The sequence below is a fragment of the Hypomesus nipponensis genome, chromosome 11 (genome assembly GCF_054491055.1).
Source record: "Hypomesus nipponensis isolate SF chromosome 11, ASM5449105v1, whole genome shotgun sequence".
Taxonomy (NCBI): Eukaryota; Metazoa; Chordata; class Actinopteri; order Osmeriformes; family Osmeridae; genus Hypomesus; species Hypomesus nipponensis.
In genome coordinates, this window is record NC_140371.1 from 301,352 (window position 1) to 316,415 (window position 15,064).

At 44.1% G+C, this 15,064-nt stretch overlaps 2 protein-coding genes across 6 annotated transcripts in view; both read right to left on the bottom strand.

Annotated features, from left to right (window-relative positions):
* itga9 (integrin, alpha 9) overlaps positions 1–9,848 on the bottom strand; it is a 78,906-nt gene extending 69,058 nt beyond the window's left edge. Inside the window, exons 1-5 of the mRNA XM_084710059.1 lie at positions 9,432–9,848; positions 8,854–8,981; positions 6,603–6,709; positions 1,497–1,620; positions 1,065–1,132 (exon numbers count right to left, since the gene is read on the bottom strand). Coding sequence (XP_084566185.1) covers positions 1,065–1,132; positions 1,497–1,620; positions 6,603–6,709; positions 8,854–8,981; positions 9,432–9,619 — 615 coding nt within the window. The 5' untranslated portion in view covers positions 9,620–9,848. The remainder of the gene's footprint in view (positions 1–1,064; positions 1,133–1,496; positions 1,621–6,602; positions 6,710–8,853; positions 8,982–9,431) is intronic.
* A 1,115-nt stretch (positions 9,849–10,963) lies between these two features.
* Positions 10,964–15,064, bottom strand: part of golga4 (golgin A4) — a 93,752-nt gene continuing 89,651 nt past the window's right edge. For 4 of the 5 annotated variants that reach the window (XR_014768900.1, XR_014768901.1, XR_014768899.1 and 1 more), the window contains 2 exons: positions 11,774–15,051; positions 10,964–11,621 (listed from right to left, as the gene is read on the bottom strand). Coding sequence is in view for 1 of the 5 variants with exons in the window: in XM_084710137.1 (XP_084566263.1) it covers positions 11,586–11,621; positions 11,774–11,860 (123 nt within the window). In the remaining 4 variants the exon portion in view is untranslated. The remainder of the gene's footprint in view (positions 11,622–11,773; positions 15,052–15,064) is intronic. The other variant, XM_084710137.1, reaches the window with a different exon arrangement.

Consider the following 15,064-nt stretch of genomic DNA (forward strand, 5'->3'; position numbering starts at 1 on the left):
CTCTTTCACTCTCACTGTCTCTTTTTCATTCTCTCTCTATTTCCCAGACTCTCAGGAGGAAGGAGAGAAGGAGGAAGAGGATGCAGGAGGAAGGAGAGGAGGAAGGAGAGGAGGAGGAGGAGAAAGGAGAGGAGGAGGAAGGAGAGAAGGAGGAGGTAGAAGGAGGAATTTGAAGAGGAGAAAGAAGGTGTTGGTGTCTGAAGAACACTTGTATGTAATTATCTAGAGAGATGCCTCCTGTCTAAACATTGCTTTTTCTGCCAGGAGACAGAGGAAGAGGAGGAGGAGGAAGAGAAGGAAGGCTTGAGTTCTGTCTCTGTTTCCAGTAAAACCTACTGAACCTGACCCAGATCCAGAAATACGGACAGTTCAGGAATCATGTGGAGCAGCTCATTATCAGACAAGTTCCAGCTTCACCTGATGTCTTTAATGCTCTGCCACCATCTTGGGATGGTGCCCTGCCCCCTCACTCTAACCCCTGATTCCAAACTCTTACCCCTGCCCCCTCACTCTAACCCCCGCCCCCTCACTCTAACCCCTGCCCCCTCACTCTAACCCCTGCCCCCTCACTCTAACCCCTGACTCCTCACTCTAACCCCTGACTCCTCATTCTAACCCCTGACTCCTCACTCTAACCCCTGACTCCTCACTCTAACCCCTGCCCCCTCACTCTAACCCCTGCCCCCTCACTCTAACCCCTGACTCCTCATTCTAACCCCTGCCCCTCACTCTAACCCCTGCCCCCTCACTCTAACCCCTGACTCCTCATTCTAACCCCTGCCCCCTCACTCTAACCCCTGCCCCCTCACTCTAACCCCTGCCCCCTCACTCTAACCCCTGCCCCCTCACTCTAACCCCTGCCCCCTCACTCTAACCCCTGCCCCCTAACTCTTACCCCTGCCCCCTCACTCTAACCCCCGCCCCCTCACTCTAACCCCTGCCCCTCACTCTAACCCCTGCCCCCTCACTCTAACCCCTGACTCCTCACTCTAAGCCCTGGTGCTGTGGAGCAGCTGACTGCAGCAGCCCAGTCACATGGTCCAGATGTACGGACCAGTACTAACCTCTGTGAAGACGGCAGCAATGCCCGCTTGGCATGAGCCATGCTCCTCCCCGTATTTCTGCTTATGGTCTGAAATATACACACATGCACACATAACACAAACAAGTTGGCAGAAAGGCTGAGACTGCAGATTAACCTGCATTCTGCAGCTAACTGACTTCAGGGGGAGATGGGGGAGGTTAGAGGGGATGGGAGGAGGAAGGGGAAGTTAGAGGGGGTGGAGGGAGGAGCTGGAGGGGGAAGGTAGAGGGGGTGACAAAACTGCTTAGTTTCATTGCATAAAATATTAGGCTTGAATCTCAGAACCAGACTTGTTACAGTAGCTGTGTGTGTGTGAGTGTGTGTGTGTGTGTGTGTGTGTGTGTGAAAGTGTAAGTGTGTGTGTAAGTGTGAGTGCATGTGTAAAAGTGTGTGTGTATGTGTGTGTGTCAACCTTCGTAGCAGGGAATGAGTGGTCGAGAGACTCCCTGTAGGTTGGAGGGGATGACGGAGCAATAACCGTGAGGGAGGATGTGTTCTGTGTCATAGTACACGTTTTTCCACCTGTGGGCACACGCCTGGAACACGGAGAGACATAGTCACATAGAGAGACATAGTCACACAGAGAGAGAGACATGGTCACTCAGAGAGAGAGACATGGTCACTCAGAGAGAGAGACATGGTCACTCAGAGAGACATGGTCACAGAGAGAAGAGAGAGACATGGTCACACAGAGAGACATGGTCACTCAGAGAGAGAGACATGGTCACACAGAGAGACATGGTCACTCAGAGAGAGAGACATGGTCACATTGAGAGAGAGACATGGTCACTCAGAGAAAGAGACATGGTCACAGAGAGACATGGTCACTCAGAGAGAGAGACATGGTCACACAGAGAGACATGGTCACACAGAGAGAGAGACATAGTCACATAGAGAGACATGGTCACACAGAGAAGAGACATGGTCACACAGAGAGACATGGTCACTCAGAGAGACATGGTCACTCAGAGAGAGAGACATGGTCACACAGAGAGACATGGTCACTCAGAGAGAGAGACATAGTCACATAGAGAGACATGGTCACACAGAGAAGAGACATGGTCACACAGAGAGACATGGTCCCTCAGAGAGAGAGACATGGTCACATAGAGAATGAGACATGGTCACACAGAGAGAGAGACATGGTCACACAGAGAGACATGGTCAACCAGAGAGAGAGACATGGTCACACAGAGAAAGAGAGACATGGTCACTCAGAGAGAGAGACATGGTCACACAGAGAGAGAGACATGGTCACACAGAGAAGAGACATGGTCACACAGAGAGAGAGACATGGTCACTCAGAGAGAGAGACATGGCCACACAGAGAGACATGGTCACTCAGAGAGAGAGACATGGTCACTCAGAGAGAGAGACATGGTCACACAGAGAGACATGGTCACTCAGAGAGAGAGACATGGTCACTCAGAGAAAGACATGGTCACACAGAGAAGAGACATGGTCACATAGAGAGAGAGACATGGTCACTCAGAGAGACATGGTCACATAGAGAGAGAGACATGGTCACTCAGAGAGAGAGACATGGTCACACAGAGAGACATGGTCACTCAGAGAGAGAGACATGGTCACACAGAGAGAGAGACATGGTCACACAGAGAGAGAGACATGGTCACACAGAGAAAGAGACATGGTCACAAACACACAGAGAGACATGGTCACTCAGAGAGAGAGACATGGTCACTCAGAGAGAGAGACATGGTCACAGAGAGACATGGTCACACAGACACATGGTCACTCAGAGAGAGAGACATGGTCACATTGAGAGAGAGACATGGTCACATAGAGAGACATGGTCACTCAGAGAAAGAGACATGGTCACAGAGAGACATGGACACACAGAGAGACATGGTCACATTGAGAGAGAGACATGGTCACTCAGAGAAAGAGACATGGTCACAGAGAGACATGGACACACAGAGAGACATGGTCACATTGAGAGAGAGACATGGTCACATAGAGAAAGAGACATGGTCACAGAGAGACATGGTCACATAGAGAGACATGGTCACACAGAGAAAGATACATGGTCACAAACACACAGAGAGACATGGTCACACAGAGAGAGAGACATGGTCACACAGAGAAAGAGAGACATGGTCACAAACACACAGAGAGACATGGTCACACAGAGAGAGAGACATGGTCACACAGAGAAAGAGAGACATGGTCACACAGAGACACGGTCACATAGAGAGACATGGTCACACAGAGAAAGAGACATGGTCACAAACACACAGAGAGACATGGTCACAAACACACAGAGAGACATGGTCACTCAGAGAGAGAGACATGGTCACATAGAGAGAGAGACATGGTCACACAGAGAAAGAGAGAAATGGTCACAGAGAAACATGGTCACACACATAGTTATGACCTCGTAAACATACTAATGGCCATCATTGTCCCTGTTGATTGTTTAACCTGATGTACTCAGAGCAGATGACAAGCCTGGCTTACACACTAACACACAAACAAACACACAGAGCATAAAACCATTCTTTCTATGTGAGCTGGAGTCACTATGTCTCCATGGAGCCAAAGCCAAACTTGATACACACAACCCTGTTCTGGTCTGTGGTGTGAATATAGGCCAGCTTCATAAACATCAGTTTATGTTTTTTATGTTTTCATATGTGGTGATAGACAAGAATTCACAACATCTGAGCTCCCAAACATCCATACAGACCCAGACCAGAACCAGAACCAGAACCAGAACCAGGACCAAGACCAAGACCAGGACCAGGACCAGGACCAGGACCAGGACCAGGACCAGGACCAGGACCAGGACCAGTCCAGAGGCCAGTTGCATAAACTTAGTTTAAGACTAGTCTCAGCCTTAGACTGTCTTAAATTGTCAGGTTAGACAAGTCTAACTAAGGGCCCTATCTTGTACCCAGCACAATTGACTTTGTACACCGACGCATGTATCATTCCTATTTTGCACTCGACGCACAGCAGACTTTTACTTTCACAGACGCGCGTTGGTAAATTTGTATGTATGTGAACTTGATTTGTAACAATTGTGGCAATTTCCTCCCACGTCTGTTTAACCGAAGCTAATTTGGGTGGGTTTATTCTCCCATCCCCATACAATGTCACTTCTCTATCTTTTATGGCTCTGACAGGAACATTGGTCTCCTTGGCTGTGAACCGCTCCTGGTGTGCGCCTGGCAAATCCACCGTTATAATAGCAATCCGCCATGGAACAAGAGCTGCTCTTAAAGTGAATGTGAGATGACGGTCTGATTGGTTTATTGCACGTTACGCCCAAACCACACCCATTAGTAATGTAGCTACTTCGGATCAACCCATTTTAGATTTGCGTCGGGCGCAAGTCATTTATCCCGCTGATATAATAGCAACAGCGTTGAGTCCTGCTCTCAAAGTTACTTGAGTTTTGCGTTTGATACTTGCGTTTCAGATCGTTAAAATAGGGTCCTATGCCTGTCTGTTGCATAAACAGTAAGACTGACTTAATTTGTTTTAAAAAGGTTAGCCACCCCCCTGGCTAAACATTGCAGTAAGGGCTTAGTTGCTATGCCAACGATCTGTTAGCAGGCTATGTCATTATCTTAGCATCATTTATTACAAAACAGATGAAGTTTGTAAATTGTAACTGCAGAAAAAGTTGACTGGGGTCTGCTTTTCCACGAAAATGTAATTTTTTTTAATGAGTGAGTAGATTACCACATAACTCACTTTGTTGACGCTAGCGCCAGACACTGCATTGGAGTTGTTGATAAATGGAACTAGCGTTGGGATTAAATCAAGAATTGTTAAAACGCATACACTAATTGTTAATAAGACAACGTATTGTATTCTTCTAACAGATATAGGTTTTCATCAGGTTTCATTTTATCAATCTTTCGCCGTTAAGTGTTGCTGTTTTGTCCACCCTCTTTAATTTTTTCGTGAAGTGTCTTATTTTACCCATAATGCAAAGCGCAACAGGCTATCTAAGTCAGTCTTACGTTAGTCACTGATCTTAAAGCTTTATGCAATAGGTAAGTTAAAGTGTCTATGGCAAGTCGGACTTAAAGTTACATTTAAGACTAGGTCTATTATGATGCAAGTGGCCCCAGACTAGGTCTATTATGATGCAACTGGAGTCAGATGGCTGAGCGGTGAGGGAGTCGGGCTAGTAATCAGAAGGTTGCTGGATCGATTCCCCGCTGTGTCAAATGACGTTGTGTCCTTGGGCAAGGCACTTCACCCTACTTGCCTCGAAGAGAATGTTCCTGTACTTTCTGTAAGTCGCTCTGGATAAGAGCGTCTGCTAAATGACTAAATGTAAAATGTAAATGTAAATGTAACTGGCACCAGAAAAGATCAAGACCATAATCAGGGGCTCTGTTCAAAATTTCTTAAAATGCCTCCTTCCTTCCTTCCTATTAAGAGAGCAAGGACTGTTCGAAATGTCTTAAACCTTCTCTTCCGCTCTAATAAGATACCTTGAAATACGTCACATAACGGTCATTTTTCAAGAGAGCATATGAGCTGCCTTGTTGTCTTAATGGCGGCATGTATTACCCATAACTCTGTTTGGGGGTTACCGTGAGCAACAAGTTAAACAGAATCCTTTGACCGCCATTGCTCTAAGTTTTTACAATTCATATTTCAGCTAAACGGTACTTGTAAATCAGCATCTGAATAAAAATTTATTGAGAAGTGGGCAGTGTAGTTGCTGAAAATGTACTTATTTTATTGATGACACTCCTAATTTGTAAATTAGCTCCGACATAGCTTCGACATCCGATGACGTAGCTAGCATCGCCGTGCAGACACTAGGTAGTTGCTGCATTTTATCATAATCCTATCAAATGAGTGAAATACAAACACAAATGTTATGAGCTATTGAGCCTATATTTAACACAAGTTTAAATACAGCTTAACTTGACTTAGTGTGACAATAAACCCAATGCAATTGACTGCCGTCTGACAGAGCGCGCTAGTGCGAGCACATAAGTACACGCAGCGCGATGACGTACATCCTGTCTTAATAGGCTGTTTGAAATCAACAGTTTTGGAGATACCTTCCCTCGAAAGGACCTGTCTAGTTAGGGATCAAGGATTAAGACAGCTATCTAAGATTTCGAACACAGCCAGGGTTAGGACCAGGACCAGGCCACACCAGACTATCTGGAGTATAGGGCTCTCAACCATTGACCCTCAATGGTTGGAAAGGGGGTGGAGAGGTGGGTGTGTGTGTGTTCCTCACTGGAGCACTCAATTATCTCATCAGGGCCGGTCCTCTGGACCAATCAGCTCTGGGATGTGAACAGCAGTGTGACCATGGCCAGAGGAACCACAGACTTCTAGAACATTCCAGAACATTCTACTGTATATAAACATGTTTCATGATATAACCACTCTGGACTGGATTTTGTGTGTGTGTGTTATTCTAAGCCCTCCCCCAGCATCTCCCTTGCCCTCCCCCGAAGCCTCCCTGCTGACCTTCTAAAGTTCAGAGGTTCTAAGGTGGGGGTTCAGTACTCACCAGAATCTTTCCGTTGGGTTTGTCCTGCCGAGCCAGACTGACCCCCATCCACTCGTCGTCTCTGTCTCCCTGGCAAGTCTTCCCACAGGACTCCCTAGGCCTGCCACCTGCACACACACACACACACACACATACACCCACATGCACACACAAACACACATACATACACATGCACACAGACACGTACAAAAAAGCACATACACACACTTGTACAAGCACACACAAACACATACGCATACACACAAACACATACGCATACACACAAACACACACAGGAGAAAAAGGCTCAGGAATAATATTGCAGATATGTTCTCAGGTATGTCCCACTCATTGATGTGTTCGTTTTCTGTGTTCTTCTTTGGGTTCTCGGTATTCCTTGTGTTCTCTGTGTTCGTGCTCAATGTTCTCGGAGTTCTCTGTGTTCTTGGTGTTCTCTGTGTTCTCTGTGTTGGTGTTCTGTGTTCTCTGTGTTGGTGTTCTGTGTTCTCTGTGTTGGTGCTCTGTGTTCTCTGTGTTGGTGCTCTGTGTTCTCTGTGTTGGTGTTCTGTGTTCTCTGTGTTGGTGCTCAGTGTTCTCTGTGTTGGTGTTCTGTGTTCTCGGTGTTCTCTGTGTTGGTGCTCTGTGTTCTCAGTGTTCTCAGTGTTCTCTGTGTTCTCAGTGTTGGTGCTCTGTGTTGGTGTTCTGTGTTCTCAGTGTTCTCTGTGTTGGTGCTCAGTGTTCTCAGTGTTCTCAGTGTTCTCTGTGTTCTCAGTGTTCTCTGTGTTCTCTGTGTTCTCTGTGTTCTCAGTGTTCTCTGTGTTGGTGCTCTGTGTTCTCAGTGTTCTCTGTGTTGGTGCTCAGTGTTCTCTGTGTTCTCAGTGTTCTCTGTGTTGGTGCTCTGTGTTCTCTGTGTTCTCTGTGTTGGTGCTCAGTGTTCTCAGTGTTCTCTGTGTTCTCAGTGTTCTCTGTGTTCTCTGTGTTGGTGCTCAGTGTTCTCAGTGTTCTCAGTGTTCTCTGTGTTCTCAGTGTTCTCTGTGTTCTCGGTGTTCTCTGTGTTGGTGCTCTGTGTTCTCAGTGTTCTCTGTGTTGGTGCTCAGTGTTCTCAGTGTTCTCAGTGTTCTCTGTGTTCTCAGTGTTCTCTATGTTGGTGCTCTGTGTTGGTGTTCTGTGTTCTCAGTGTTCTCTGTGTTGGTGCTCAGTGTTCTCAGTGTTCTCTGTGTTGGTGCTCTGTGTTCTCAGTGTTCTCTGTGTTCTCAGTGTTCTCTGTGTTGGTGCTCAGTGTTCTCTGTGTTCTCTGTGTTCTCTGTGTTCTCTGTGTTGGTGCTCAGTGTTCTCTGTGTTCTCTGTGTTGGTGCTCTGTGTTCTCAGTGTTCTCTGTGTTGGTGCTCTATGTTATTTCTTCATCTCCCTATCAGAGCCATTGCTATAAAATAAAAGTGTAACACCGTAATAATATGCAATCTATCAAAATCTCAAAGATCTTCTCTGTGACACTGTGATCCTGAAGACAGCAGCAGGGGGTGGGGCTATGCTGAAACCACAGAACCCTCACTTCACCGCCACAAGAAACGAACTGGAACTGTCTAGAAAGTTTTGGCTGGATGTCTCGGAAAATATTATCTGAAACATTAATCATATTTATCAAAGTATTTCTAGACTCGCTTAGCAAGTAGTTTTTCTCCATACATTTTTGTTTGATTGAAAAAAAGAAGAACAACAGTTCAGTGTTTCATTGTCAATGTCACAAACCCTGACCCTCACACAACCCTGACCCTCACACAACCCTGACCCTCACATAACCCTGACCCTCACACAGAGGAGTTGTAGTGTGTGAGTCCACATGTGTAACTGAGTGTGTGCGGTAGTGTGTGTGTAATAGTGTGTGTCCATGGAATGGTCTGCCTGATCAGACACCCTCTAAGCCCCATGAAGTTGCCAGAGCATGTGTGCATGGGGTTAGCACTGCTTGTCTGATTGTTGCCGGGCAGCACAGCCCAAGTCTCTGTTTGTGTGTGTGAGGGTGTGTGTATGTGTGAGGGTGTGTGTGTGTATGTTTGAGTGTGTACGTGTGAGGGTGTGTGTATGTGTGAGGGTGTGTGTGTGTGTGTGTGTAAGGGTGTGTGTGTGTCTGTAAGGGTGTGTATGTGTGTGAGGGTGTGTGTGTGTGAGAGAGGGTGTATGTGTGTGTGTGTGAGGGTGTGTGTGTGTGAGGGTGGGTGTATGTGTGAGGGTGTGTGTGTGTATGTGTGAGGGTGTGTGTGTGTCCACTAACCTCGGCCCAGGTCCATCTCCGTGCAGCGGCGACCTGGATTGCTGTGGACCCGACACTTGAACAGGGCTCCTGGGGTGTGGACCGCACTACTGTAGGTCGAGTTGGCTCTGGGAGCTCCCACCAGCACCCTGCAACACGGACGTCAGCCTCACCATGCTGGCTGCACACCCTAACCCACGGTGGGAACTGACAGGAAAAACTGGTAGGCCCACGCAGTGCAGCTACAATTTTTAAAGCTGTTTTTAAGCTAAATTAAGCGTTTTCATTTTCACCGTTATTTCGTCTGATAAGTCGCAATTGATAAACTGACCATTAAAGTTCACAATTCAATTATTATTTGATTTTACTATTCCCTTGAATAATTGGGGTTATTTTCGAAGGGTATATCCTTTCACGAGAATAATTATCATACAACAGCTGGTCCGAAGCTTGGCAAAAAAGACCTAAGGTACGTCAAAAGTCCTTTTCGGACAATTGCGCAAGACATTTAATTTATTTGGGCTGTGAGTTATTGATTAAGAAATAATTTCCACATAAATTGTCTAATAATCAGTTACATTACTGATCTCAAAACTCACCAACGTGTATTGTCATGATAATGCTCCAAAACGGAATATCCGAAAAAACTGGAGTTCGGTCCACGGAACACTATGGGATGTTCCAAGTCAATGTTGTAGGAGGTAACGACATTAAGAGACAAACACGCGCATAAAAAGTTCAAAACGCCCTTCTGTATGCCCAGACGCCCGGCCATCCTTCCCCGCATCCTCCACAACTCCTCGGTGAAACTTGGAGACGAACGAAGCCCGCTGTCACAGTTCCGGGGCTTTATTATTTATTTATGGTCCTATATATTTAAAAACTAAACTACGGTTTTAACTAGTTTTTGAAGTCTTAAACATCTAGCATGTTTAAGGTAGATTGAGGATAGACTCGAGCTCGGTAGACTAGATAACGGTTCCCTGCTCTACATGCTGACAGTCTGAGAAAGTGATTGCTCGGCTCACGGTGATAAGTGCGGTCACGGTAAAAAGCGAAAGGGTTTTGGGGGCGCCAGCATCACATTTCACCAAACAATCCTCGAGTGTTGTTTGTGCGTGCGCTGCTGCCACCTACCGAGCAGACGCAGCGGCGGCTGCGCGTGATGTCCAGCGGGTCAAAGGCACGATCCAGTCTGACGAAATAATTTTCGTCACGGCAGGCTCGACGTTATTCAGAGGAAAATCAACAACAACACTAGGTATAGTCTATTTCATGCAACGCCGAAGTCGAATACACCTATTGTTAGTACCCCCTCCCAATTGCTCACGTGCATTAGTCAATGCTGAAGCCACCTTCTAAACTTTTCACAGTCTGCATTCCCAACATGCATCTTGGCCAAACAGTTAATCTCACTTCCAAAACTCACTCAAACCACCAAATCACTACACACATCACAAAATAAGCTTGTTTGACCATAACAATGCCATCAATTCTGACTTTGAAAGCATACATTGTTCAGTCATAACACACTGACCTAAAACATTAAAAGGGAGCATTACACAAATTATGAACTTGTTGAAGTTGCAATGCTTTTTCACACAAATCAATATTTCATGATAGAACAAGAAAAACACTTTTACTCCTTTCCCTTGTCCTCCACACATTCTCCCTCTCCCTGCTTCTCTTCTTTACCCACCAACCTTGATCCATGTTTCTAAACTGTAAATAATTCAGAAGCCGTCCCTTTTTGTCTGTTTGGTAACACAACTAAAATCTGCTGAAATTGCAACCTGTGTTTGGAATGATTAAATATTCTGCAAAGACTTTCAAAGTGTTAACATTTGATACATGTGCTGCAAATATCCAGTGTTTAACAGTTACTGGACTATGAATGAGAAGAGTTCAAGGCTTTTGGAAAAAAGGGTCACTGAATGCATTTTGAGTGAAAGTAGTGAAACATGTTTCAGTTTGATCCACATACATTTAAGTTTTGACAATGTGACTTCAGGTTTGACCAATGCATGTTAACAATTGAATAAAACTGTAATCCACCTTACAACCATTTTCAAGATCATCATGACATCACAGGAAAGGACACTAAGAACAGTACACAAGACAAAACAACAAATATTGCAAATAGGACTTTAATTAGTGTCTCTCAAAATGTTTTACTAAAGCAACAGTCAGCTTGGGTCAGATCCCACTTCATTATATACAATTTACATGGCATCTGATTTGTCAGTACTGTGAATATTAAGTAGAAAAGCAGTGATAGATTCTGGAAGCTAGTGTTTCTACATTGTAAGGGCTAATGGGGTCATGTGACCTCAACTGTCACAAAAACACAGGAAGTGAGACAGGAAGTCACAAAGAAAGATGAACATAACCTTATCAATTCAAACATCATAATCAACATCTTTAATTTTATTGCACAAGCCATCCATTAACTACAGAACTATCCAAACGTAAATTAAATGAAAACCGTTGGACTAAAAACATAATTTAGAAATTAAAGAATTTATGAATGTTTAAAATAACTTAAATCATGGAAGAATTGATCTGATCTTTGCATATTTTATCAAGCTCCCTCACAGCATTCAACCACACACACTCATACCCTAACGACCACACACACACACCCTTACACCCTAACAACCACACAAACACTTACATGTTAAAAATCACACACACAGGAGATGGGTTTAATCAAGTCCATGGCAGTCTGGCCCTGCAGCAGCATCCATCCCTCCTCAACTGAATCCCTCCACCCCTAACCGTAGCCAGGGCTGTGGAAACAAAGAATCATCATGTTAATAATAATACTGATCATCATATGAATAATACTGAGCATCCTATTAATAATACTAAACTTGACATACAAACACTAATGATAACTAAAGTAAGGATAGTAAGCAGCAGAATCCAGTAAGCAGCGTACAGCGGTCTTGGAGTCCTCGTTCTCCAGCAGCTTCTGGGCCTGGTCTGGAGGAAACTTTAGCATGGTGGTGATCACCTTGGCCATGGTCTGAAGACACACACATCATCAACATCATCATCCTCCTCCTCCTCCTCTTCAACATCATCATCATCGTCACACACACACCATCACACATCATCACACATCATCATCATCATTATCATCATTATCATCATCAACACACATCACACACACACCATCATCATCACACACACACACAACATCACACATCATCATCATCATTATCATCACACACACATATCATCATCAACACACATCACACACACACCATCATCATCATCAACACACATCACACACACACCATCACACATCATCATCATCAACACACATCACACACACACCCATCATCATCACACACACACCATCATTATCATCACACACACCATCATCATCATCATCAACACACATCACACACACACCATCACACATCATCATCATCAACACACATCACACACACACCCATCATCATCACACACACACCATCATTATCATCACACACACCATCATCATCATTATCATCATCAACACACACACACCACCACATCATCATCATTATCATCATCAACACACACACACCACCACATCATCATCATTATCATCATCCTCATCCTCACCACCACACACACCACCACATCATCATCATCATCACACACATCATCATCATTATCAAAATACTCGATACTCAATACCAATTACCACAGGGGAAAAATATGAGCCACATCAGACCATAGGGGGCGTCACAGGCAACGCCCAAAAGTCAGATTTTGTGATGGCATTTCCACCCCATAGCTCAAATTCTTCTGAAACTTGGTGTACATAACTTATTTCTCATGGGGAAGAAAAAAGCCTCAAGGACCCATAAAGTCTGCCATGATCGATTTTCCTGTACAGTGATCATTTGGGAAAACCTTCACAATTCCTCTTCTCCTGAATCAAAGGTCCAATTGACTTGAAATTTTGAACAGTTATGTAGAATTCATGTATTTAAAAACATTAATTGGGACAATTGTATCCAATACAAAATGGCTGTACACAATGTAAATGTACACATTGCCTCAATTTCTTTGTGTCAATAAATCAAATGTAATTTTGACTGATGGTTTTTCAAACCTAATAGGGTTCAAGATGACATCACTCTGAAGTACCAAAAACAATGTCACCTTGGTATGTCAAAATATGATTGAATTAGAACTGTTTAAACCTTGGCTGAATCTAACAACGCTTACCACAGGAGAAACAGCTTACTTTTTCATACAGTAACTGAACATGACAATATTCAACAGTGAGAATAGCTCAATGGGCTGGCACAGTGACCTGCAACTTATTAGGTCATAGTTTCGAATCCAGCCACAGAGTTTGAGCCTGTCTTAAATTTGAATATCTATTTAGTTAAACACGATGACATTGTTCAGAAGTGCCATGCACAATTTCACCTTGATATGTCAAAAGATCATTGAATTACAGCTGTTTAAACTTTGGCCGAATTGAACAATCCGTGCTACAGGAGAAACGACTTCCTTTTTTTGTACAGTATCTGACCATGTATTCTCATCCTTGAGGGTAGCTCAACGGAATCCTACAAAGTGCAAGGTCACAGGTTCGAATCCAGGCACAGGCTTTTGGCCTGTCAATTTTGATTACTTGTTTAGTTAAACAGGCAGACATTCCTTCTGAAATACCATGCGCAATTTCATGCAATTTCACCTTGAAATGTCAACCGTTTCTTAACCTTTGTCCCAAAGCTGACAAAAAACTATTACTCATATCACGCAGTCGGAGCACAGCTAGATAATCAGCGTCAGCACCCTTGGGTACCCAGCATGCAGTGCGGCATGTCAAAAAACGCGAAGACTTGTGGTAAATAGTTTGGTTACAATACTGCCCTACAAAGCCAAAAGACCGTAACTCGCCGAAGTGTAGAACTGAGAAAAACGACTTCAAAGTTTTTGCACTTTCAAAGTAGTTGTCCTGCCAAATGCATTTTAGGTAGGACACTGGAAATCTAGCAGTTTGATGTTTGAGTGATTACACATGATCTAAACTAGACATTTTTGAAATTGTTGATCTTAAACTGCACTTTTGACCCATATTTTGAAGTTACAGTAGTATACCATAGTCTATCGTAAGTGGTCATGCCAAGGCAAAATACAGTAACTTCCGTTTCTTCGCTCACTTAGTTGCTTATCACGATATAAACTCTGTATTTTATAAGCCAATGTAACATACACGTGGATACCTGTCACAAGACAAGAGTGTTTTTGATTTAACTGCCAGGGTAAGATACTTACAAACGACTCATGTTTGGGATGTTTGGTGTTGAATGCCAGCAAGTAGGCTAAGCTAATGCTAGATGTGTTTATTGTCGCTAGGTTACGTATTAGTTCAATTGAAACCGTAACTCCATTTGAACGTTTTTGAGTGCCGCAAAACAAAGGCAAAGAACCGTAACTGATGTTACGGCATTCTGCATTGGATTTCTAAAGCCAAAGCAGGCTTTTGGAAGGTACGGTGAAGACAACAACCTTATTTTTTCTGAAAAACAGACGAGTTCATTCAAGATATTTGGCCACATGATAAAGCAGACCTGAACTGTTCCGAAAATGAAAAAAAAAATCATTTTCGACAAAATTGAAGTTACGGTCTTTTGCCTTTGCACGCAAAATAGCCGTGCGAGGGATTTCAGTTGTTGTGTTCGTTCAGTTAGATGTCTGTAATGTTATTGTTGGTTAGTTAATATAATCTTGTTGGTCACCCTGATTGTGCATGTTGTGTGGTTTAATGGGACCAGAAAGTCGGCTGCTGTACTTTCACAGGCTATTCTCGCAAGGAGCTGGATATAAGCTCTGCCCTAGCCAAGTTGCCCACATGACTATTGTTAGTTGTGCATTTTCAGAGTCTAGAAAGAGATCAACTCAAGAAGAGTTTCAATATCCTTTAAAGAGTTAATACTCAGCCCTTACTAATCATAAAATCTCAGCAGTTGGTGTGTAGCAGAGAGGCTAAAGCAGGGGTGGGGAACCTTTTTCTGCAAAGGGCCATTTGGATATTTATAAAATAATTCGGGGGCCGTACAGAATTATCAATTTAAAAATGTGCCTGCTATATTTGGTCAAACATTTAATTAACTCACCCCTAATGTGATGGCTGGAACTGCTTCTCTTTGTGATGTTAGCTGGCACGGATGCAGCCTGCTTTGACTGGGGGTGCAGTGAACATTTCTGGGGGGGGGTA